This window comes from Colius striatus, chromosome 2 (assembly GCF_028858725.1).
Source record: "Colius striatus isolate bColStr4 chromosome 2, bColStr4.1.hap1, whole genome shotgun sequence".
Taxonomy (NCBI): domain Eukaryota; kingdom Metazoa; phylum Chordata; class Aves; order Coliiformes; family Coliidae; genus Colius; species Colius striatus.
Window position 1 is genome coordinate 73766340 of NC_084760.1, and position 26005 is coordinate 73792344.

Consider the following 26005-nt stretch of genomic DNA (forward strand, 5'->3'; position numbering starts at 1 on the left):
TGTATGCCATTCCGCTAGTATTAAGAAAATCAAAGAATTTGAATAGACCAAGTTCTGAACACTAATGTTGTAGAAGGGAGAGTGTTTCAGCCCCTCTTATGAACACACACTAAGTAGCAGTTCTAGAATGCTTCAGGCTTGTTTCTTTACTGTCCTGCATGTGGAATAGTGCTCTATGTTGGACCTAGTATTTGGACCCCATCTTTGCCATAGTGTAAATGATTGTGCAAGATGACAGTAAATATCTACAGGATATCTTGTGAAGAGACATGTGAGACCTTTTCAGCCCTTCCAATGGCCTGTAGTCAGTGATCCTTCTTTTGGCATGTCACTATGGAGCAGAAAATCAGTCCATTTTTTGCCATGCTTAAAAAAATAAAAGTAGAGAAATTATTTTTTAAGGTTATTTAGGCTTTTATGAGGAAGAAATTAGATATAAGACTTAGAATGATAGAATCACAGAATCATGATTGGAAAAGACCTTTAAGATCATTGAGTCCAGCCACTAACCTCATATTGCCAAGTCCATCACAAAATTAAACCATACCCCTCAGCACCTCATCTATGTGTCTTTTGAATATCTCCAGGGATGGTGATTTCACTACCTCCCTGGGCAGCCTGTTCCAATGCCTAATAACCCTTTTAGTGAAAAAGTTCTTCATAATGTCCAATCTAAACCTTCCCTGATACCATTTGAGCCCATTTCCTTGTGTCCTATCATTCATTACTAGCAAGAAGAGATTGACCGTCGCCTCCCTACAACTCCCCTTCAGGTAGTTGTAGAGAGTGATCATATCTCCCCTCAGCCTTCTCTTCTTCAGTCTAAACATTCCCAGCTCCCTCAGCTGCTCCTCATAAGACTTGTTCTCCAGACCCTTCACCAGCTTCATTGCAGACTTGCATGTATTCTTTCTGACATTTTTCTTATGCTGATATTCCCTCTTAACCTTCTGACTTTTAACTTTTAAAATCAGTATTCCAAGTAGTTTGTTTTGTTCTGCTCTCTTATAAGTAGACATACGTTAAGTAAATTACAAGGGCTTTAGATGATTCACAAAGGATGAGCCTACCTGAGATTCATGTACTACAGAGACAGGCCATAGTTTATAACAGAAACTGCAAGCACATGCTGTGAATGTTCTGTGAACAAATTTTGCTGTGAAAGTGTATACAAAGTATAGCTATGAGTAGTGAGTAAATAATTGGCAGTATTTACAGTGTGCGCTGCATTCCAAAGTGAAACACATTAGGTGTTTAGGTGATGCATATGACTGCCATTTATTTGTCCTTTACAGCCCTTCTGCTAGATAGGAAATGGCTGGTACGAGATTGTTAAAGCCATATGGAGTTTACCTTTGGTTTGAAGAGAGTCCTGTTTTACTGGAAAATAACCCTTGGTGATTCAAGTGGTTATTATTTGTGCACTCAAAATTCTCATGATAGGTTCTATTGACAAAAGGGAAAGAATATAATCTTTCGAGGAATGGTTACCATTTATTAGTGCTGTAGATTATGGATGTTCAGTTGTTTCCTTTTCTGCCTTTTCACAAAGGATGGGAGAGCATGGCCAGACTACAGCCAGTGCAAGTTCCTCTCTATTATTCACTTTTCACAGCTTTGCAAGTTTGAAAATATACATGTCTGTAGTTCATATCTTCCAAACTGATCACTTTTGTGTTTTTTTTTTTTAAATTCTATCTGAGAAAAGTGAAGGAGTTATGTGTTTCAGCATTGTCTAAAAAAAAAAAAAATCATCTGAAATCAGTGCTGAGAAGAAAATGTTTTTCTTCATATGACCTTATTTATCTGATTAGTGCAGGTGGGGATTGGTATTAATTACTCTGTCTGCAACCGAGTGTGCACAAAATTCCAGCTGAGAATGGACAGTCAGAATGCTTAAAGTTTTCAGTGTACAAGGGCCCTAAGGAGAAACGTTGGAATGTGATCTTCATACTGTAAAGCTATCAGTAAAGATAGACTATAATGGTCCTACAGACAAAAATACAGATTACATATTCTGGGTAATGTGAACTTGAATTAAATGCTAGGTCAGATTCAGTCAATGTAATCTTGAGCTAGAGCCTAGAAAACTCTTCTCAACTTGGATCCCTTCAAGACTTGCAAATAAAAAATGGCCAAATGAAACAAACAATTTTGATTGAAAACATGATAGAAGTTGCAGCAAATGATAGGGGGCAAACGCACAATTGGAAAATAGAAGTAAACTAGGAGCATACGTGAAAAGCTGAGGATGGTGCTGTGTGAGAAAGATCTGTCCCATTCAGCAGAGTACTATAGCATGCATGTAGCCTGACAATCACAAGTGGAAAGGAGATGAGAACAGAGAGAGGCCCAGCTCCTGACGATTCACGGTATGCACCAACAGAGTGTAATTTGATGTTCAGTTGAAGATATGCTCCTACTCTTTTTTTTTTTTTTTTCTTTTCTTAGCTGAGAGGGCAGTGAATCCAGAGCAAACAAAAGACAACATAGCATAACTTGGCATCTAGTCAAGCCTATAGAATCCACCCCAGGAAGGGGCTTCCAAGTAGATGCTTATAGTCAAGTGATTTTTATGACTGCTAATAACAGCTTTAGCTATACAAACTAAGGTAATAAGGCTACCAAATCTATACCTCAAGACATTTCACCTTCAGGAAGAGGAAGGAACTGTTTCTATCCAGCTACAGGTCTCATTTGACAGCTCTTCTGGCATCTTTTGAATTCCTTTCATGTATTCTTGTTAAAAATTATGGTTGTTGCCATCATAAAATAATTGTAAAACCTCAGCAGGACATTTTTATTTTTAACATGAAAGTAAGACAGGTGCTAATGTGTTGTGACAGAGATTAGAAAGACCAGTCTTGTTAAATTTATAGAGTGGTCACTCCTGCTAATGCATAGTTTCTGCAGAACTGCCTGGGTTTGTTTTTTTTTCTTTTGTAACTGAAAAAACTTCTTCTGGAAATGAGACAATTTCATAGCAGATTCCATTAGCACTGGTAACTGAAATTATTGCCACATCCCCATGTTGGTACCATGGAGGAACCAACACCTGCAAGGAACTATTAATAGTGAGGACAGAAAAGGGGAAGGCAGCTACATAAAGTCAAAAGGCAATGCAATTCAATGTGACTAACATTGTGAAGTGGTTGATTAGGCTGTGATTTGTGCAATTCGCTGCAAAGGTGGAAGTTTTCATCATGGAAGTTGAGGCTAAATGCTGTTTCCCTGTGGGAAAAGAGGAACATGATATTGTTATGCTTTTCTACTTGAGATATTGGGTAGTGTCAAGGTCTTGCAAGGTATTTGCATTAAAATTTGTGTGCTGTTGCCTTCTGAAAGTGTCAACATCTCTGCTTGTAGGTACGAAATTAGAGTGTTTCCTTGGGAAGTGCAAGGCTCACAGATCTGAGCCTTTTTCAGCTGGAATTCAGCCCCCTAAAAGTGCTTTTCTTGCAACACCACTCTGTTGATACTTCTTCCATTTTCACTTCCTGCACATCTTCAGTGCAGTTTTGGACCAAGTAATAGCCAATCCCCTGTGTTTATGTTTAGCCCCACTTAACCGTTCTGAACGTAAGGTGTAACTTTTGAACAACTCTGCATTCAGTCTTGCATAATGGCTCTTACTCTGGCTATCCTAGCCTAATCTAAGTCTTAGCATTCAAACATGTCAAACTTGACAGCTTTTCAGCAAGCTTTCTAATACATGGTGACTGTTACAACTCAGCATAGCAACTTATATCTGTGCCTGAGCCCTCATAACCTCATACAATGTCAGTTAGTCAACATTCAGGAAGAAAACTGGCCCCTAGACAGCATCATTGAATGATTGAATGAATTGAATGATTCACTTGAATATATGCAACTTCAGTGATTTTAATTTTATTGTGAGCATTTAAGGTAATAACATTTTAAGAACAAATTTCATGCAGAAGACTGGGTATTTTGCAGTTGTAAATGCTTCCTGTGGAATAGGGCATATACAGAAGAAGCAGAAAAGATGTTTTCTTCAGGAGGCAGATAAATTGCTCTTTTGAAGATGAGAGATCTTACTGGAATACAGGTAATGCACTGAAAGATGTGTTGTAGCATTGGTTAAGCTAAACTGAAATGGAAGGAAGGGATGCATCAACTTAATAAGTAGACACTAAGATCTGAACACAGTATGTATTTTTTAAAGCTTTCTTTACTGCCTGTAGGTTTCAGTGGATTTTCAGAAGAGCTGAGAGTATTTGGAGGCTTAAACCTGTCTTGGGTGGTGCAAATTTAAAAAAGCATTCAGTTGTGCACCTTTAAGTTTTATTCCACTAAGGCTGGAACAGGATATACATGACTCTTCTTAATGTCCTTTCAAATGATTAGTTGTTAATATTTCCTTGAAGCAGCAAAAGAGGAAAAGGCATAAACAGTATTAACAGTCTTTAGTGTCAGAAATTAACTGTTATTTAATCGGTTTTTCAGAAATATGCTTCTATGTGAAGATGATTCAGGAAAATGTATGGAAAAGCTACATAATAAATCTTAAAACTTAGAATATTTGATGAGATTAAAAGGATTACTCAGTCTGTCTCAACTTAACTTCCCAGGCTTCTCTATTGCTTGGTCCAAAAATATGTCTGGCTTTCAAATGAGTTGACTCTTCTCTGCAAGCAGCTCTTTTGTATTTCTTCAAAAGTTCATGCCTTATGCAAGATTCTAGTGTTCTGGTTTATAATGCACCTTTATAAGGTACATTACTGATAGTCTTATGACTTAAGACACAGAGAAACTGATACATATTTTTGTAGTATCTGCCAGCACTAATATAATTCAAGCTTTGGCTGCAGTTTATAGAAAAAACTGATATTATCATTTCTTTCTGATGGCAAGCACTGGGATGGTTTCTAAATAGATTTAAGGCATTTGCTACATCTCTGGGGATCAAACCAATTCACCTTTCCAAGAGACACATCAGACGTACTAACCTTACCTTCCTAAAAGGTCAGATCCTGATGTGATAATGTATGTGGACTGAATTTGCTTTACGCCTCATTCTTATGCATAAATCATTACAGGTATGTCTAAGCTTGTCAGATTTCTTTTTTCTCTGCTGGGAATGAAGTAGTTCTCTTCTTGTGTTTTCATGGCAAAACTTGATCAGATGTCTTTTAAATACAGACTAATGATCTAGTTCATACACCGATGTGTGGAAAAACTAATGGTGTTTTTTATTGCTTACTCTTGCTAGCTATATAAAGAGGTTGTTTTCTGAGTCAATAATGTCATTTAAGTTAAACCTACATGCTGACACACTCTGGAAGCTTCTAGAGCTCTTCTTGTCAACTGACGAGTGAGAGGTCAATGACTTAATGACTGCTGTTTGCAATAGGGAAACAACTACAGTAAGGTTTTAACTTCTTATAATGTCTTGACATTTCTGGCAGGTTGGTAACTGATCAGAGAAATGAAAGTTTGTTTTCTTAACAAATGTATTACTCGTGCACACAGTGAACTAAAGAGACTTGTGCCTCAGCTTCAAAAGTGCAGCCACTTCATTTAGCTGCTGTGCCATGTGTACAGACAGACACGAGCCAGACATGCTCATCTTTCATAGTCCAAAAATGCTCTGCATTGCTGCACTAGTTATTTTAGCACAATTAGCCTAGCTGCAGAGGTCTCAAAAGGTAGCTGATGAAACAAGGGATTATAGTAGAGTTGCTAAATCTGGATGTATGAAATCAACTTGAACTGAGCCACACAAAAGAAAGACCTTTTCTCTTGTAAAATGGTACTAATATGATAGCAAATGAAAGTCATAGTAGAAAAAGATCCAATTAATTTCCAACTGCACAACTTTATAGTACAGCAGCAAGATATACAGGTAATTAAGAGAAGATTAAACTCCATAAAATTAGATTTTTAAAAAACTCTCCTCTGAAAGCTAGAGACAGCCTCTACAGATTGCCATTTTATCAGTCTTCTTGATGAGGAAGGAAGCAGTTTTTGTTGTGTTGCTGCACAGGATCTTTTTGCATGACTGAAACATACAGAGACACCAACTGAGACCAGAACTTTGCTAGTTGCTGTTCCTACTTTTTATTTGCAAAGTAAGTATAGGAATATGCTAACGGGGAAACTATACATTGCTGTTGCGTCACAGAGACTTGGCTGGTGGAGCTTCATGAGTGAGAGGAATATTTGGATGTTTATTGCTTTGCTCACAGCCTTGCAGGCATCTGCCCGTGGGGAATCTGCTTCACTGAGGGAGCTCTAACCTGAGCACATTTGCATCCCAGGATGGCTGTCCTGCCATGTTGCTTCCTTGGAGAGAGATAGGGGAAGCTGGTTTGATGCTGGAAGGAAATCAGAAAACATTGAGGGTATTGAGAAAAATGAGTTATGTGGTTTTGTAACAAGGTTGAGGCCTTATCTTTCAGAAAATAGTTTGATAATGTAGTAGCCAATAAATAAAATCTGCAGGCTTCATCACCTAGACTGAAGGAGGGCTACAGACTAGAATCTGCAAATTCTGTACAAGGGTTAAGTTCACTCAAGGCAGAGATTTGCTGACCTGAATGCTTCAGATCATAGGCAGAAAGTAAGCAAGCAAGAAGCAGGCTACCACTATTATTTCAGACTCAATATACTAAATCTTTTTTATGTAGATAGAGTACTAACTATTCCTTCCATTGATTACTTAGTTCAGGAAAGCACTGCAAACTGTCAAAAGTTAATTCATTGCTAAGCCATATCAAAATGAGTCTATATTCCTCACATCTCAGTGGTGGAGGTTGCTTGGGAATGTGCACCAACTTATATTTGCGAAGTTATGGTCTGTATGGGAATTTGCTGATCAGGCATTGTCAAGGGCTTAATGGAGCAGATTTCCAGTTTTCTAATACAGGTTTCCTGTACAGCTCTTCCTCAGTATTGATTTTGTGGAGAGTGTACTCAACAAGTAACTCACAGATTTTCAGGCAGTACTGTTGTGCTGTATGGTTTTGGTTTTGTTTGGTTTGGTTTTGAAATCACATTCGGTGATTTTCAGTTCAACAGCTATGGCAAGAGTGTGCACTGAGTGAATGGGTGAAAATAAAAGGGAGAATCCTGGATGGATGAGAGTATAGTGTCATTACTCACGGTGGAAAATATAACATAAATAAAGTATTTGAAAAACATTCTTTAGTAAGGCAGAACTCTTAAGAAGAAAAAATTTTACTTTCAAGGAAAATGACTTACAGTAGAGCAATCTATCATTGTTTGGATGTCTGATCAGTGCTGGATCAGACTCCAAGTAGCTGGTCCTCAGTCATTCAGTGATCTGTTGTAAAATTTTTAATGATGTGGTTTCCTGAGTGTGTGATGGAACTAACAATAGCAGTTTTGATGGAAGGATGTACCCACATCTGCGCAAACTAGGATTTCATCTGTGCAGAGGAATACACTGGATCTATGTTAAATAGCTGTCTTGTTTATAGAGGGACATGGGAGGTGACTACAACAGTCAAAAGTCATCTTTCTTTTGGACAGCGGGAACTGGAGGTTGCAGTTAAGATCTAGGTAGGTGCTGTCATGGTTACTAAGTAATGTTTAAATAAAAGTAGTTTATGCTAAAAACAATCTGACTCTTCCTTGTTAAATGCAAAGCATAATCAGCATTCTTGTCATCTGTTGATTCTCCTTTTGAAAAACTTTATTCTTTCTAAGGTGCACTGTTTTATATTTAGACACAAAATCTGTAGCTCGACCTGCTAGATGAATATTTCAGATTTTGTCTGCAAATTTCAGTAAAGCAGGAGCAAAGCAAGCCCAAGCACCTTCTCCAGAGTTTCAATGTTCACGGTGAATAGTGACCTGCATTTGCTAAGCAGTATTTCATATATTTACATCCAAGAGAGAGACTGAATGCAGCAGACATTATGCATGTCCTTTTCAGCGTGTTCCTCATAGAACACGTTCTTTTGACATGAAAGGACTATTAGGAATTGCTGTTTTGCTCACACAGTGTCTGTATCAGCGATTGCAGTGATCTCAAGCTATAACACCTTAGTATTCTGCTGCGAGAGAAAAAGGTCATAATCAAATGGCAAGATGCTGTAAGACTGTGCCTGTGCCCTTAGCTACAGGAACTCAATACCATTTCCAAAGTGGTTTTTTTTTTTTCTAAAGATAGATTTTGTCCTTAGTAATTCTTTAAATGTCACCTCTGTGGTAGCAAGTGATTTGAGACAGATGCAGCGAATGTCCTTGGTACTCCATGGTATATTAAAGATGACTGACTTAACAAATCCTCACCACTTTCAAGCTGCAGTGATTGAATGGTATAATTGTTGCTTTTTTCCCATGAAGGATGAGTTAAAATTAATTTGATGGTTGTGTGGGCGGCACAAGGTTCCTCTTTCCTTCTACCCCTCCTACCCGGAACACCATTTCAGATTACTGGTAGTTCAGTAAAACCTCTACCAAATTTACCTCAAAGCATTTGAAGCTCTATTTAAGAAAGATACTTGAAACTGAAGTATTTCCCTGTCCTATTTCACATGTTAAGCTCTCCCAACAACACTCTAAAGTTATGAAAATTGAATATAGTAAATGTCAAATAATCCATGTTTCTCTGTTTCTTCTTGGCACTGAGTGGTGGGTTGTAACTGTCACCTTGTCCTTTGAATGTTACGATACATAAATTTATGTTGCACATTTTTCTTACTGCATGGAACTTAACTCAGAACTTCCATGTTAGGCAAAAGGGATGAAGTCAGTATTTCTGGAGTAGCTCATATAAACCAGCCAAATTGTAGGAAGAGGACCTTCTACTTATTGATACATTCCCTTGTTGAGAGATGCCTTCTCTAGGTGAAGTAGAACCTCAGTATTTCCTTTGTTAACCTCACTTCTGCTGAAGAGGCTCACAAGTGTCAACACCTACTCCATTTATTTTCTGATACTGCTTCCTATAAGCAAGGTACAGTAATTTGAAACTTGTGGTGGCCAAGAAGCTAAGGGATTACTAAAGATGTAGGATTTTTTTTCTTGCTCTGCAATCCACCACACTGTCACATCAGAGAGTGAAGTCTTACACAGTAATGAAACTGGAAGAATCGTTTGAGTTTTCAAAATTAATTTGTAAATTAGAGTTCTTGCCTCATTGGCAAGAACTGGTAAGAACTGGTAGGACTAGGTCAAGCCCAGAAAAAAAAAGGGCGCTTAGTTCTCAGGAAAGAGAGGTTGGACTAGATGATCTTTTGAGGTCCCTTCCAACCCCTTTCAGATCGTGTGATTCTTTACATGTGTCAGAAGAAGACACATGTGCATGACGTACAGTGAGATGCCTCTCCTTGTGCTTGTTTCATCCCTCCCATAGACTAGAAACCAGGCTCCTTGAGCCAAACAGGAAGAATGATATTATCTTGGCTCGTGGCAGTTTACTCTCAGTCATAACAAAAGGACTTGGACAGAGGGTAAAACATTAATATTGTAGAAGAGCCAGAAGACATGATTGTGCGTAATGGAAAACTTGAAATTAGGCTGCTAAGCTTGTGTTCTAAGCAGGTTTCTATGAATTTACAATGTTTGCAGTGTGCTAAAGCTTTGAGAGAGATATCCTTCAGAGTTTCCCTCAACTCATCTTTTGAAAGTTTGGGTTATTTTTAAGAAGAACCTTTTTCTTGGTTAAGGTAGACATTTGCCATCTAAAATATGCCAGGAAGTAATTTCATCGGTATTTATTGGGTGGAAAATTCAGTGCTGCTCTGAATCAAGAGTGCCAAAGAGGTAATTCATGAGTGTGTGTGTGTGTGTATGTGTTTATGAAAGAGAGCTTTCAGTTTCTTCTTGCTAGAGAGCTTCTCTCCTGAGATTAGGATCTGAGGATTGCTTTATAGTGAATTTGAAAAGAGATTCATGTCTTGAATTTGGCTTTAGACATGGATACATATCATATGTTTCTGTGCATCCATCCAGTTAATTCATCAGTCACTGACATTAACTAGATTTTGGGAATGTTCCTGAATGCTTCACTACCTCCAGAACAAAGGATGTTTCACGTCTTTCATAAATGCTAACTTCCATTCATACAGTAATTTCATTTGGGAATCCTCACTTAGGAGCTTTAGAAACATTAATGAACTTTGCTGCAAAATGCCCTTACATAAATATAATTAACCTCATACTGCATGATGGCAAATCTTATGCAGAGTGACTCGTTAATTGGAATAGAGAGAGAATCTAACCTGGTTGACACCTGTGGTTTAACTGCAGAGCCATCTTTTTCCTGTGAAGTACAGAATTTAAATCAGGACTTATCTCCGTCTCTTTCTGTATACTGTCAGAAAGCAGTGAAAGAGGAGGTTAATGGATGCCTTGCTTTTATGAGACAGGAAAAAAAAATGGGGCCACGGGAGAGACATCTGTCTTGTTCCATGAGCACTTACAAGGTTTTTATTAAGGCATGAAAAGTTGTGTTGTTTTATGCTTTGTCTTTTTGTTTCTTATCCAGGCAATGATGTGCTGCCAACAATTCAGTTAAAGAATTTCTCAAAATATATCCATACATACATAATTATGTGTGTGTGTGGGAGGCAAGAAAAAACAGGAGCTTGAGTTTAAGTGTCATTTTTAACAGTATCTTTTGAACTGTCTGAATTTAGTATAGCGCCATCTTTGCCCTTCATCCACTGGCTGCATGACCAAAAGGACAGGTCTGTAATAAAATTTCAAGTTCTAGATTGTTATCCTGTTCCTGTTTTGATATAAGGACATGATAGCAACAAAATGGCTTGAGGAACTCAGTCAAGCAAAACCTCATGTTCTGCTTGAGGTTATGAACATTGCAGTACTACAAAATACTTCTGTACCTGTAGAAGATGAAGTTGTGTTGCAGGCTTCCCAGAAAAGGGACAGTAACTTTTTGAAATTCAGAAAAATATTTCAGCTTTTGTTGCTTCTGGGGACATTTCACTGTTGAAAAAATCCCATACTGGCAGGCAAAGTAAGCAAGTGCTAAAACTGGAAACCTTTCCTAGATTAGAAGATCCTGGACTGTGGTTTAAGCCAGTTCTTATTTTATCTTAATTTGTCTGTGTCTTCTGTTAGATAAAATAAAGTGTATTCCCATTTTGGTATTATTGTAATACAATGTCAACTAAGAAGTGTCCCTGCTGAGGCAGACAGTAAATCAGTGGAGCTCAAGGACAGACAGTATGTACATTTGGGAGTTTAATTCTGAGAGAGTTCATGCTGAGAAATGGATTATTTTTTTTTTTTCCCAGGAAGTGTACCAGCATGAGTAAGGAAACCAGGCAGTGGTGCTGGACCCTCAGGATCCAAGAGGGTGATTAACAAGCCCAGCATGCCTCATTATAACCATCCATCCAGGGCAGCTCTGGGAGGACTTTATGATATGGCTGTTGACATTGGAATGCTGCTTTTCACAGATAATACATCAATATTAATGTCAACAATAGCTTCCTGTTTTCTGCAACAAAGCAAGCTGTGTGAATGACAGGATGTGAATGCTGTCTCTCCATCAGGCTCCAGTGGTCAGTACCATACAGATGTTTTGCAGCTTGTGATTTGTGCAGCTGACCATGCCTTTAGGACTTGGATTGTTGTGCAGGACACACAACAAAACAGCAGTACTACTGAAAAGTCTTGTTCGTATAGAAACAACCCCATGTTGCATCTGTCCATAGTAGGTGCAATTACTAAAATGAGTATTATTTGTCTCTCCTTTATCTTATGAATAGCTTAGTAGTCCAAAAATACAGAGTTTGTAAATGTTTATTTACAGCTTCTTCTTCAGTTCCATTGCACTTTAAGAAAATGCAATCTAAGTACATTCTTTATAGGAGCATCATCCCCCTGTACTAAAACCAGGGAACATTCTATTTGCTGACTGATACCAATTTCTCTCCAAGTGCATAAGTGACGCAATGTTCACAATCATAGAATTACAGAACGGTAGGGTTTGGAAGGGACCTTTAGTGATCATCTAGTCCAACATCCCTGCAGAAGCAGGTTCACCTAGGAACCTAGGTCGCATAGGAACATGTCCAGGTGAGTCTTGAAAACCTCCAAAGGAGACTCCACAACTCCTCTGGGCAGCCTGTGCCACTGCTCCGTCACCCTCACAGTGAAATAGTTTTTTCCTATGTTTAAGTGGACCTTTTTGTGTTCCAGCTTCATCCCATTACCCCTTGTCCTGTTGCTAGAAAAAAGGGATGCCCTAACCTCCTGACACCCACCATTTAGATATCTGTAAATAAGATCCCCCCTCAGTCTTCTCTTCTCTAGACTAAACAGCCCCAGTTCCCGCAGCCTTTCCTCATATGAAAGATGTTCCAGTCCCCTGATCATCTTGGTGGCCCTGCACTGGACTCTCTCCAGAAGTTCTCTGTCCCTCTTGAGCTGAGGAGCCCAGAACTGGACACAAGACTCCAGTTGAGGCCTCACCAGGGCAGAGTAGAGGGGGAGGAGGACCTCCCTTGACCTGCTGGCCACACTCTTCTTGATGCATCCCAGAATGCCATTGGCCTTCTTGGCCACGAGGGCACATTGCTGGTTCATATTTAGTTTATTATCAATCAGGACTCCCAGGTCTCTCTCTGCAGAGCTGCTCTTCAGCAGTTCGACCCCCAGCCTGTACTGGTGCATGGGGTTGTTCCTTCCCAGACACAGGACCCTGCACTTGTCCTTGTTGAACCTCATGAGGTTCCTCTCTGCCCATCTCTCAAGCCAGTTGAGATCTCACTGAATGGCAGCACAGCCTTCTGATGAATCAGCCAGTCCTCCCAGTTTGATGTCATCAGGGAACTTGCTGAGGGTACACTCTGTCCCCTCATCCAGGTCGTTGATGAAGATTTTGAATGAGACTGGCCCCAGAACCGATCCCTGTGGAACTCCACTTTGAGGCATTTCTTTTTGCCCTTTTTACTCTGTGCTGTTCACTTCAATAGGACTTGTGGATGTGGGCATGGATCACCTGAAGTTATCTAGCATCACATAAACCCTTTACTTACTGCTTTGGTGCCTGTGTCAAGATGGATGTTTTCTGGTTGTCTCAAATACTAAGACCCACATATCCTTTCCTGTTTTACAATTGATTGAAATGCCTCTCTCAAGCCTCACTACCTTGCAGCTTCATGAGATCTGCTGACACCAACAGAAATATGCTGCACTGTCTGTGGAAATTCATATTTGAAGCTGCAAATCTTTATTTGGCAGCAGATGGGGAGGTTATGATTGCAGTTGAGAAGTCAACTCAACAACTTCTTAACGGCTGTCAGATTGACATGGAAGTGTGTAGCACTTCCTAGTGACACTGTCAGCAACGGCACTTGATTAATGATGATGTATTTCTGATTTCAGAGATGTGAATTGGATGGACTATGATGAGGTTAGGCTTACATGTGTACTCTGCTCCGAAGGCAGAGCTTTTTAAATGTGTGCTTAGCAGTTCACAACATAGTAGATGATGAAATTGGTTTCGGGAAAAAATTGAGGGGATAGCGCAGAATCTTGTGTTAGTTAATTGCAAATATGAATAGCTGAGTTAGCAAAAATTATGGAAAATTTAAGGAGTTACTCTTTAGTGAATTAAAGTGTATTGAATGTCCCAAGTGGACACGCATAGGTTAGCAGAACACTGAAAAATAGCTATGTTTGCTTGCATGCTGGCAATGTAGAGGTACCCTGGCAGCCAGACTAAATTCCCGCATTTAAACAGTGATATGAGGTGATTTAAATCCAGGAATTCAGCTCTAACTTTCTGAAAGCACTGCTCGATGTAGTGAATCCGTAAATTACAAGGGCTCCATGTATATCTAACATGATAGGAGCACTTTACCGATTTTACTGATTCCTCATAAAATAGAGTGGCTAGTTTAGCATTCCAATTCTTTAAATATTACAATTGATTGGACTAAAAATACATAAAATAAAGATAAACTCTTAGTTTATCTTCTTGACTGTATTAGAATAGGTAACAATTTCCTAGAAAAGAAACAGAGGTGGGTTGATAGTTGGTCTAAAAAATGTTGTCGTATCACGTTTTTTCCCAGATACAAATCACAGTCCTTTAACTTTTCCTTTAATAACTGAAATGTTTAACATCTGAAGTAAAGTGGGCCTAGAGTGGAAAAAGAACTGCAGAGTGATCTCAAGTGCTTTTCTTGATGTGCCTCACAAAGATGTTCTGTTGTTACCGTGGTGTAAGGATAAGGATAGGTATAAGAACTGAAATAGAACAGGTGAGAGACTGATTCACCACACATTGGTGGACAAAAGCTATTTGTGGTTGAAATGAGGGAAGGAGGAAAGGGAAGTTGTTAGGAATTGCTTGAATTATGACAGATGGCATCACACCACCGTAAAATCATGCAGAAGTAATAGTTAAGAAACTGAAATCAAAGTTTTGAGGGGCTGCTTCAGTAGGGCTGACCCAGCTGTCTCTGAAGTCAATAAAGATTTCAGTTAATTTGAGGAGAAGTGGGTCAAGCTTCGTTGAGAGCTCTGTTTCTTTTTACAGAAAATGAAAGGCTGAGATGAGGCTTCATAACAGGAGAGAAAACATTAAATGGGCCATCAGAAGAATGAAATCATGGGATGTTTAAGAAAGTGAATGGTAATAATCCCAGTTTTCCAGAGATGATAAATGTTATAAAATCTCAAGGGACTCCTTTCTGTGCTGCATGCAGACTTCTCTGGAGGAAGGTCAACAAAAATAGTTATTACACTAAGGCTATCCTACTTTACAAAGGCAAACAGATGTGGGTCATTTTATTTTGTTCCTGAAGTAAAAGATATCTTACACATACCTAAGCTGTCTCTCGTACCTTGAGGTAAAACTGAGCAAAGTTTATGGTTTACTTTTACTTTTCTATATGGATGGAAAACTATAGACATTATTGACATTTTTAGTGACAGGAGGAATTTATCCCATTATTGCAGACAAAGTTGGAGCTGAGCCAAAGTATTGTAGATTATCATGACAGAAACAATAAACTTGTTCACAGTGCAGCAAAGGTGTACTGAATGAAGTACCTCTCTGGCTCCATGGAGGGGTCAGCTAGAAAGCTTTAGCTGATGACACTTTTGATTTTTTTTCTGTCTTCAGATATCTCAGCTTATGACAGAGACTAGTCGAGAGGGCCTGACTGAAGCAGCATTGAACCACTACAATGCAGATAAACCCTCCTTGTACAGCTTCCCTGCTTCCCAGAGCACTTATATTGCCAGTGAAGTATCCACAGGCACCTCGGTGGCAGCATCATTTTTTGCCAGGTAAGAGAGATTTCAGATTTTTCTTCTCTGGAAATGTAGTTTCTTTCAAAGGAGATCATTCTGTAGTGAAGAAGTAGAGGTGACAGACTACAGCACACATGTCAAAACATGGCTATAGATACCTATCACAACTTGCAGGAATTACCATGGAAGTGTTATTTAATCCACCTGTTTGCATTTGTCTGTAAAATGGGATACTTGAGTAGAAGTATCCTATATATACAACAAATATATAATAATACCCAATTTATTGATCGTTTTAGAGCGATGTATCCCTAAATAAGAAGGGCCTATTCAAGTAATTTTCTGAGATAAACTATGGATTTTACTATAACTGATTGGAGGTGAATGGAAGCTTATTCATTTATGGGTTGTTTTTTTATTTTTCATTCCAAATAGGGAAATGATAAAGATTTCCACTTTTGGATGTGAAAGTTAAGGTTTCTGACTTCAGTTTCTGTGCTTATCATGCTGTTGTATTGGACTAAGGGTCTAAAGTCAGCCTCTGAACATACTTTGTGCTGAATGTTCAGTCAATGTTTCAAAAAATCTCAATGAGATAATGTTTAATTAAAAGATCTTATGGTTTTCATTATTAATTTGTTAGTAAAAATGTTTTGATAAATGGGCTTATCAGCTAACAAGTGAAACTTTCATTATTAACAGCGGCAATATTTTTCTCTGCACAAATACACTCTTTGCAGAATATAATATTTTTGGTCCAATTGAATCTTTGTGTAACTGAAGAAGTTTAAATAATTCTTGTCTTTGAATACTTTTCACTATTAGAACAGTGACTTGAAGAATTGTGGAAGTAATGAAATTACAAGAGAATAAGTTATTTTTATAGCACTTCCAATCCAATCTAGTGACAGATCTGAATTTGAAAACATGGAGTGAACTTTTGAGTGAACACCTCAGGCATATTCAGATTAATAACCTACTGTTTAGAGAGCCAACTATCCACCTAATTCTATTTTGTTTTAAAGGTAAATGGAAAACATATAAAATTGTTTGCCTCTGTAAGTCTGGAAAGAAGGTATTATTCTCCTATTTTTCCTCACAAACATGAGAACTGCATATGTTCAGTGTCACACACCAAGTGAATTATGTAAAAGGATTAAGAGTAGCATATTAGAAGACCCAGTGAACATTTTTGGGGCAGCTCTGCAATTTTTTTTGTCTACAGATGTGATGCTACAATACCAAATGTGAATGGTGACAGTGGTCTTGATTTGCTCCCCTTGTCTGTAGGCAGTTTAAATTAAAATTGCTGAATGTACTCATTTGGTAACATCTAACTGGAGTGCAAGTTGGGATTAGCACATATTTTAGCATGAAGTGATTTATGAAGATGGCTTAACTCATTTGTTCCTCATTCTTTCACTGTTTTATGCTGAGAGAACTCATTTGCTCTTAATATACACTGCTGAAATACAGGAAACTAATTAAATTTACTCAAAATCCCTAGTGTAAATCACAGCATTTTAAGTAGAACTCTGTTAGTTTCTTGCTGATGGTGTGAATTCTTGGGTATGCTTGGCCCAGCAGACATCTCATGATTAGACTGTTTGTTTTAAAAATGTACTTAGCAAGGCAAAAACACTTGGTTTAGTTTGGAGTATTGCATGATTAGATTAATATAACTTACGTAAGTTGGTTTTGTTCTGGACTTCAAGTTATATCATCTACTGACAATTCAGGCAGCAAATCCAGGTTTTTACTGCTTGACCTTTTAATAAGAAAATCTATGAGTTGTTTCAAAATATGGATCTCATTAATTATTCTTTTGCATCTTATATGTCTGTTTGCATTTTTGTAAAGTTGGGGTAAGCAGCATAAGAACCCACATGTATGTGTATTAACAAATACAAAATAGAAAGCAGTGATTGTGAAAGTCATTGACATATGAAACAGTCATTCATACTAGGCATATGAATTCTAAACTTTTGCTTTTTTCTGATTGTAAGTGGCACATGGAGTAGTGACAACCACCTATGCCTGTTGGGTTTCTTTGAACTTGTGTCACATACATTGTCTTTATGGTCAGTTAAGTAAGAAATTATTAGACAAACAAGGAAAGACTAATGTGAATCTGAAGTTGAAAGTGGAGGAGTAGAAAATATTCTTTTGAAATTTGAATAATGTCCCATAGTATTTCACTCTAAGTACCCTAACAAGCAATGCAAACCTCAGTCACCCATCATCAGGAAAAAAAATCCAATGAACTAAAATGGAACAGTATGGATGAAATGTCAAGACATCCATGGGAACTTTTGGTTGTAATTCCTTGAGAAACATCAGGAGTGGAATACTAGGGGGTCATAATTTTTCTGTTCTCAGGCACTACCAGTTCAACAGTAATAGTCTCTTGACTGACCTACGGCTGCCATTGAGCCGTGAAGAAGTGTCTGAAGGCTACAGTGACTCTCAGTCTTTTGAAAAGCTGGGAGACTTATTAGTTGTCTCAATACTTGATTGTTATGTTTCATGATCTATAGCTGACAGATTCCTAAGTCAGCTAAAAGGGCTGCAACTTCTGTGAATTGTCATTTCTTGGGATATGGCTGCAAGGGAATGAATGTCAGGATTCCCATGGGACAGTGTGCGAATATTTTAAAGGAACAAACATTGAAAAGTGTCCAAAGTGCTCTGCTAGTAGACTTATGAATATTAGATGATACAGATATGAATAATGAATTTCTAATGGTGGTTCTGGGACAGAAACTGAATTCAATTGATTGCACTATTAATGACAAGCACCAAATTTGCCTGTCTGTTCAGGGTGTTCACTCATTTTTCTCTCAGATATCCTCCAGTCCTTGCTGATATAGCAGCATTTTGCTTCCTACTAGTACATATTTATGATGAAAATAATTCATTTTTACTGATTGTGAAATAATGCAAAGATTCTTAACACAAAAAGAAAAATTTACAGAGTATTAAGATTTTTATGTGTGTTAACTGTTGCCTCCAGTTTGGATATTTGCCACAGGAATCACTGCACTTTAGTCATCACAGTCTAAGGTGTACTAGCTTCATGCCCTGTGTCCGACTGCAAGCACAATGTAGGAGTGTGCCACCTCCAGTTAAGGGAGATGTGTATATATATGCTGGTGCTGATGCTGCCAAAGAACTGAGGGAGGGACCTCTGTTGTTTGTCTTCCTGGTATCTCTATGAAGATCTAGTAGGTTAAGGGGTGTTGTACTGAACCTTGGTTCTATCCGTGCAGGTTTCTACAAAGAGAAAATTTCTGGAATACTCCATGAATACTTACTCCATGAATAAACCTTCAGAATAAAACTTCTCTGTTGTGACTGGGCTGTAGAGTTTCAATAGTCTCTCAAAGGGTGATAGCACAGTGCAGGAACTGGAAGACAAAAGTGATCCAGAGTCTTTCAGTTATCCCTACAATATCTAAAGATTTTTGGGATCCTGGTAGTGTTCCTTGTTTGTCCTAACACAGTATGCTTGCTTTCTTGGAGACGAAGAACTTTAATTGCATCAGGACAAAGGAGAAACATAAAACCTCATTTCACTTTGGACCTCAAGGAAGGTAAAAAATTTTGAGGAGATATTTTGAAATGGTAGTTTTGAAAGTTGTTTTCTGTTGTTGGTCAGGAAGTGTACCAATGTATCTGAAAAAAAGCCTGCCTCAGTCTGAAATCAGATGTAGCAATATTTGGATTAACTGAGCCTAATGGGAATATAGATAATCTTGAAAGCAGCCTGAAAAAAATCTATTCTAGGGATCATCTTCTATGTCTTTATACACCTTAAACACTAAGCAGAGCCACATGATGCTACTGTTGTAGATGTAGCAAGACATGTTTTTAAATGAGATGCAGATTTTTCAAATACTTATTCTGAGACAAAGTAAGAATAGAAAAACTTAACTTCACAGATAACTGACATGTGGCTACTCAGGGTGGGATAAGCTCTAGTTACAGCTACCTCCATTCTTGGGAAAACCGCTGGTGATCCTTTCCACACTCATTCCTTGTTCCTGTGTGTCTTGCTGACAAGGAGTATTGTGAATGTTGTGAATGAAATACTGCTGAATGCTCCACAGATTTCCTTTCCACTCCTCTGAAATCTTTTCAAATATTTAAAAAAATCCTGGTATATACTGCATGAACTGCAAGTCTTACATGAGGACACTATTTGTGGGACCCCTTTGTTAAAGCCACAAAGCTGTTCTGTTAACTTAGCACTCCAGAGATGTCATGCCTTGCTGCTTTTTGCTTATCACACAACTATTTCAATGTTTGCTGTTTTTCAATAACTCGTTGAAACTTTGAAGTATGGAACTACTCTGCACAGTCTTTATGCTTAAGCACAAAAACTTAGATTCTAGGAACATCAGGGCTTTTCCTTGAAGGCTGTATATTGTTTTAAATTAATCATACCATGTTAAGATCCTGGGTTGAATTTTTCAGAGCTCTATAGGAAGTCACAAACCCAGCCTTTTCCTGGCATTGCAACAGAGGGTTTGTCAAAACATGTGTAGCAAAACCAGGTAAGAAAAAGAGGTAGCAACTGGTCGAGAAGAAAATAGGTGACTCTTTCTTCATGCTGAAGAGTGGTTGATTCAACTGCTCTTTCAAGCCATACAGTGGTTCCCTGGTTTAGGCACTGCTTGAGAAGTCCTCGATGTTAAATAGTGGTGACCTCAAAATCCTTCAGAGAAAAGTATTTTCTGAGATTTAGACAAAAACATATTTTGGTTTCCTACTGTCTAAACTATGCAGAACCTAACAGGATTCTCTTTCATTAGTTGAACATATGAAATTTAATGGTTAAATTGTGGTCAGTCTCCCAGACATTTTGAAGAACTAGATGCTAAATACACTGATTGGGATTTCTACTCTTTTTCCTTCATCCTCCTCATATCCTTCAAAAGAAATACATTAAAAGAAGAATGATACGATAAAAGATTCTTAGACTTTCAGTGTGAATGCTGTCAACAAGTTTTAAAACATCTGTAAATAATTTTCACAAATATTTCTACCTTCAAAGCCTGTGTTGGGTCTGACTAGTAGGGAAAATTTCAATCACAATGCTTTCAGTCAGCAAGAAAGACCATGAAACAAATATTTAAAATGGACAGCTGGGTTTGAGTGCACAGTTTCAGGGACTGATCTTCACGACATTCATCAGAGATGTAGGAGATCTATGTTCATAGTCACTGCTTTTCTGTGCTTCCCATTGCTCTGAGAACCCAAAGTAACAGGCTGTTTTTTCTTCCTGATGATATTTTGTGTGTATAAAATAAATGCCAGTCAAAAGGGAATCTTGACTTTCCTAAAACCAGAAGTGCCTGGCAGTTGAGGTATAAAGAAGACTCTTTTTCTGTAGTTCAATATAAATGAAACAAAAATGTCCTTGCAGAAAAGACTGAGAGCTACATGCAAGGGTAGCCAGTGCCTGGCAGTGGAGGCAATGATCTGATACATGTTAAAAAACACAAAAAAAAGACTCAGGTGTCACGTCTGGACAGGGGAAGGGGAAGGTGTATGAATGATCTTGAATTCTGAGTGGTAGTTCTGTCCTGGGTCTTAAACAATTTCCTGTGTCATTTTTTGTTATGTTTTATTTTTCCCCTCCAAAGCTGACACATTCCCCATGGCACTTTTTTTTCCCTTTAATCAATATCTTTTGATTACAAAAAAACGGTTTAACTAGAAGATTCTAGACTACATCCACTTCTAACAGGAAGTGTGTAGGGTACATGTCCAAAACCATAGTTTCTGAATCTTTGAATACTTTCACACTGCTGTTATTTAAACAAGAATAAAGAAAACACATGCACTTTTAGACCTGGGTTGGAAATCTAGTTGTGATGTGTTTAATTTGGCATTGAGCTGTAAACAGAAACAATTTGAACCTTCATGCCAATTAGACCCACTACATATTGGCTGCAGAATAGTAGCTTTTGCTCACAGCTTAAAATACAGATAATGGATTTTGATTTTTAAACAGGATTTTGGGAGTGATCCGTGGAGCTTTAGAAAGCAGTAAGGTAAAATTGATTATTGTAGAATACTGTACTTGCAGGGGCATGCCATCTGCTTAGCCTCAAAGCATATAACTGATGAAAAAGACATAAATCCTCCTCATATTCCTGGTGTCAAAGTAATCTACTTTAGATGCAGGGGGCACTTAGTTTAAGTTAACAGATGCAGTTTTCTGGACTAAGCATGATTTTGAATAATATAAATTATTTCTATCCAGGAACATTGTATTGACCATTGAACGGGGAAATTAAAATCCACAAATGTATGTTACTTTGATGTTATGTCTGTATTGAAATATGCTACGAGCTAGTTGAGACAAGTGTTTTCTGATCTGAGCTTGCCCCACATACTCTGATAGTAATGGCAATCACTGGATAATGTTGTGATTGAAATGGTCATTAAGGTTCAGAATTTCTTGTGGAACTAGCCTTTCATAGTCTTGAGAAGTCTTGATAATGTACAGCTCCCCTTTCCTCTCTTTCCTCAGAAAGTTTTCAGATATGTTGTTTCTCTAGGATGTAATCCCCAATTCCATCTTATGAATATCTGGTTCTGTGATGTGCAGGACACATACTATGAAAGTTTTTCTACTCCAGAGATTGTTTAAAAATGGATGTCTTCTCTCCTGGGTATAATTTATTATATTTGCTATTTCTATTATATGTTGCCCAAAAACCAGAATCTGAGATTTTTTCTGAGTTTTGTAAAAATCCGTGCTGTTACAATTTCTTGCTTCTGTAAATATGTGAGTGCTTTGCATCATTTTCATTTTTACTTTATGTATCAAATTTTGTGAACTTGCATCTAGAATAGTATTCATTTGCCCTATTAATTACTGTATGATCAGTTAGATTTATTTTTTAAATTAAAAAAAAAATCTTCTGGGAATACAATACATTTACACATGCTTTTCCTTCCTTTTTTTCGGACTGCTTATTTTCTCAAGTACAGTTCCATGAAAATTTATGGGAACCAGAGACTCCATTAGCTAGTAAGCAAACACCGCCCATCTCTCTCAGATCCCAGAGTCAATAACTGATTATATTACAGGGAAAAGGGCCAGTAATGCAAACACCTACTTAATCTACTTCACGCAATGTACATGCTTTGTGGAAGCTTTAAAGTGTTAACCTAGCCTCTGTCAAGGCAAAAGGAAGAAACCAGGACACTTCCTGTCTTCAGTAGTTAGCAATGACCTTTGTCCGATTTTTCTGAGATGTCACCTTAGCTTAAAGTTTGCTTTCTCTACTTGTACCTCACTGATTGCTGCTATTACAGATAAGAACCTTTAGACCTGTAAGTAACTCTGCTGGCCCCATTCTTGCTTTGATTCTCATGTCTTAGGTGCTGTGTACTGATAGAGGCTTTGCATTGCTGGGAGGAATGCTGGATGCTGATGATAGGGTGCTAAGGCACTGATTATTTTAGTGATTTGCTAAGGAAGGAGGCAGTTTTTCAAGGATTTGTATTCCTAATTCTCCTAGTATTCACTACAAAAGTACCTAGGTGTATGGAAGCTGAAATGCTGCTGCTGTCCATACACTATGTTAAAACAGTTGTTTTCTACTTCTCACCACATTTTGGGATTTCCTGTTGATTTCAGCAGATGGCAAAGGAGAAGGTTAACTAAGGATCATAGAATCATAGAATCATAGAATGTTAGGGGTTGGAAGGGAACTTTAGAATTCATCTGGTTCAACCCCCCTGCAGAAGCAGGTCAACCTAGATCAGGTCGCCTAGGAACATGTCCAAGCAGGTCTTGAAGACCTCCAAGGAAGGAGACTCCACAAGGATAGGTTTGGCCTTCTAATTTCTAAGAGAGCTTTTGGGGTGCCAGAGTACTTGCTACATGAACACCTGCTCCCCCTGATTTCAGAAAATTTAAAAGGAACTCAGGCAATTTTCTTCCCTTGGCACTGCCTTTCCCTGCACCCGATGTGTACATTGAGAAAAATTGCTAGTAGCATATGCAGTAGTCCCTCAGCACCTGTTACCAAAGCTCTTGGTGGGTAATCTTGCCTTTTACTTTTAGGGCAGTGGAAATAAAAATAGTCAGCATTAATCTTCTGACTTCTACTGTAGTTGTGACTGAGGTATAGTAAACCTCATGTTGATTTACTGTTTTGCATATTTCTTGCTTTCCTTAAAACTTGACAAAACAGTTCTGATTTATAGTGTCTCTATCCTGGCTTGCAGAGAGAGAAGATGAATTGATGTAGTTGCACTGTCTATAGCAGAAAATTATATGCACCAGTTGTTTTTTTCTTCTGTTTTTAACACCATCAAACTAACTGTCACTCAAAGAGATCATAAATCTATAGTAACGACTGTTTCCTAAACACCTGGAAGTTCAGAGTGGCAAACTTTTAATTCTGATTACTGCTTTCCTGTTACAGGGAGTAATGTTACAGTGCTTCCCCAGCAGCCTTGAAATTCCAGCTGTGATTTACCCCTCTCCACTGCCTGCTCAAAGACTCAGTGTTTTCTTAACCTTGAGAGCAGTCTATTCAAACGCTGAATAGCTTTTCCTGATAATTACCAATGAATACAGACCATTTTCATTTCCTTGCTCAGAGTATAAACTCCACTACAAAATGGGTTGAAATGTTGAAGTGTTTGTTTATTTGTCAAATAAATTCAGCATTTAACTGCCAGTTGGGCTTATATTTATGCATCCCTATAATGTGATTATAAAATATAACACCATACTACTACACATACTACTAGGTGGATTGTAGCAAACAGAGATTTCGAATCTTACCTCTTTGCTCAGCTGCAGATTGAACGTGATGCCCATCTTACAGCTCCTGTTCCTTGGCATATTTCAGTCAAACTATTGGTTTGATCTCCTCTGAAAAACTCAAGTTCAGGATTACATGGATACGTTGCATGCAGGACAGGGGCATCAGAGTTTTCTGCAGCGCATCTTATTTTGACACTACTAGTGGCCTTTCAGGAGATAGACTGGTTAAAGGGTGAAACAAAAAATTAATGTACACATTTTGGAAATAAGCAATTACAAGAACATTGAAGCTAACATGCAGTTTTCCCTGTAACTGCATTTCTAGAGATTTCATGACTTTGGAGTGTACCTTGAGAGATTTTCTTATCATTGGGGAGATCTAGAGGCTTTCTCCTCAAGTGCATTTTATGTTGTTTAATAAAGAATTGGCAGCAATTTCTTCACTCCAAACATAGACAGGGTCTGACTCTTCTATTCAGCTGTCTGTTTTCAGGAAATCGAAAGAGACAATTTCTTTAAGATCTCTCTTTTTCTGGTTAAAATTACTTAATAGATTCAGGTCTCCATTTAGGGTATGGTCAGAGAGATTCACGTAGATTGTGTATTAATCATCCTTATTTATTTTAATAACCAGGCTAAAAACTGCTGCTGATAACTAGTGAGGCAATCTTTGGTTTTATTATCCCAACAGAGACAAAAGAATGGAACCAGTTACTCTGTTGTAAGCATTACAGCAGTAATGTCTTTGAATCTAAGGAAGACTGCTGAATAAGTGAAAGCTGTTAAAGTCTAGACAGAGACAGAAAAGACAAGATTAGAAGAAATTATTTCCATTTCTTGTCTGAATACCTTTTTGTATGCAAATACAGGGAGAACTCAGTCAGCTGTTTAGTAGAAAGGAAAAAGTACATAGAGAGAAATTAGACATCATTGTGTCTCTTGTTCAAGCCATCTGGAAGCAAGCTGAGTTACTAACCTATCCAGGATGGCACGTATTAACACTGTTTGGAAGTTCAAAGTTGCCCATTTCTGCTTTTGCTTTTTATTATGGAAAGAGAAGCAAATGAAAGTGAATTTAAGCTTTCTCATTGCAGCAAATATTCTTTTTCCAGCTCTCTGCTTTCACATTGTTTGCTCTTTCCCACAGCAGCATCAACCTTTTTTTAAGACAGAACTAATTTAATGTAGCTATGTGATGTTGTGGAAGCATCTGACTAGTTGTGCAAAGTGAAAATCATCTGAGTTATTTCCAATTATGTATTTCTAAGATGTGCAAGAAAGCCCTGTTCTGAGTTTCCCAAGGCCCCCATGGCCTTTAGTTCAGGTCAGTTATTTAGTCTTGGATTTCCTGTTTGAACCTTCCTTATTCTGCTTTATTTTGGTTGTCTCTTTAGCACACTGCACAATAGGATGTGCTCCAAAGCTGGCATTTTTGTTGTCCCAAGCTCTTACTGCCACACCTGAGACACAAACCATCATGAGATAAAGCAAAAGATAATTTCTTGGATCTTTGAGTTGTAAGGGTCTTTGGATTTCACACACTCAGATTCTTGGTGTTTTTTAGTGTTTTGATGGGTTTTTTTTTTCCTCCTTGTGCATGAAGGTTAGAAGTGGACTTGTATAATGAAAGCTGAGAAATATAATCTGATGATTGTACAAATTAAAAAGAAACATTTTGTATTACAGAACTCAGGAAATAATGTTGAGAACTGAAAGGAATGAGGAATATATCTATCTTCTGAATCAAGCTATGCATGGGAATGGTACTAGAAGGAAAGATAAGAAAATAGACCTCAGAAAAGGAAATAAAAGTATTTCACAGTCAAGAAATTTTAGGAGTACCATGGAGCTAATATGCTATTGTTTAAGGGTTTAGTGGAACAATCCAGGTTTCCAGGAACAATACTGGACATGACATTGATCTAGGACAAACAGAAAAATGTCTGAGGTGAGAAAATAGGAAAATAGGTGTTGGTCATA

The 26005-nt window shown here is 38.0% G+C and overlaps 1 protein-coding gene across 1 annotated transcript in view; it reads left to right on the top strand.

The window, feature by feature from the left end:
- KIF26B (kinesin family member 26B) overlaps nt 1–26005 on the top strand; it is a 301427-nt gene that overhangs the window by 108596 nt on the left and 166826 nt on the right. Inside the window, exon 4 of the mRNA XM_061989833.1 lies at nt 15098–15264. Coding sequence (XP_061845817.1) covers nt 15098–15264 — 167 coding nt within the window. The remainder of the gene's footprint in view (nt 1–15097; nt 15265–26005) is intronic.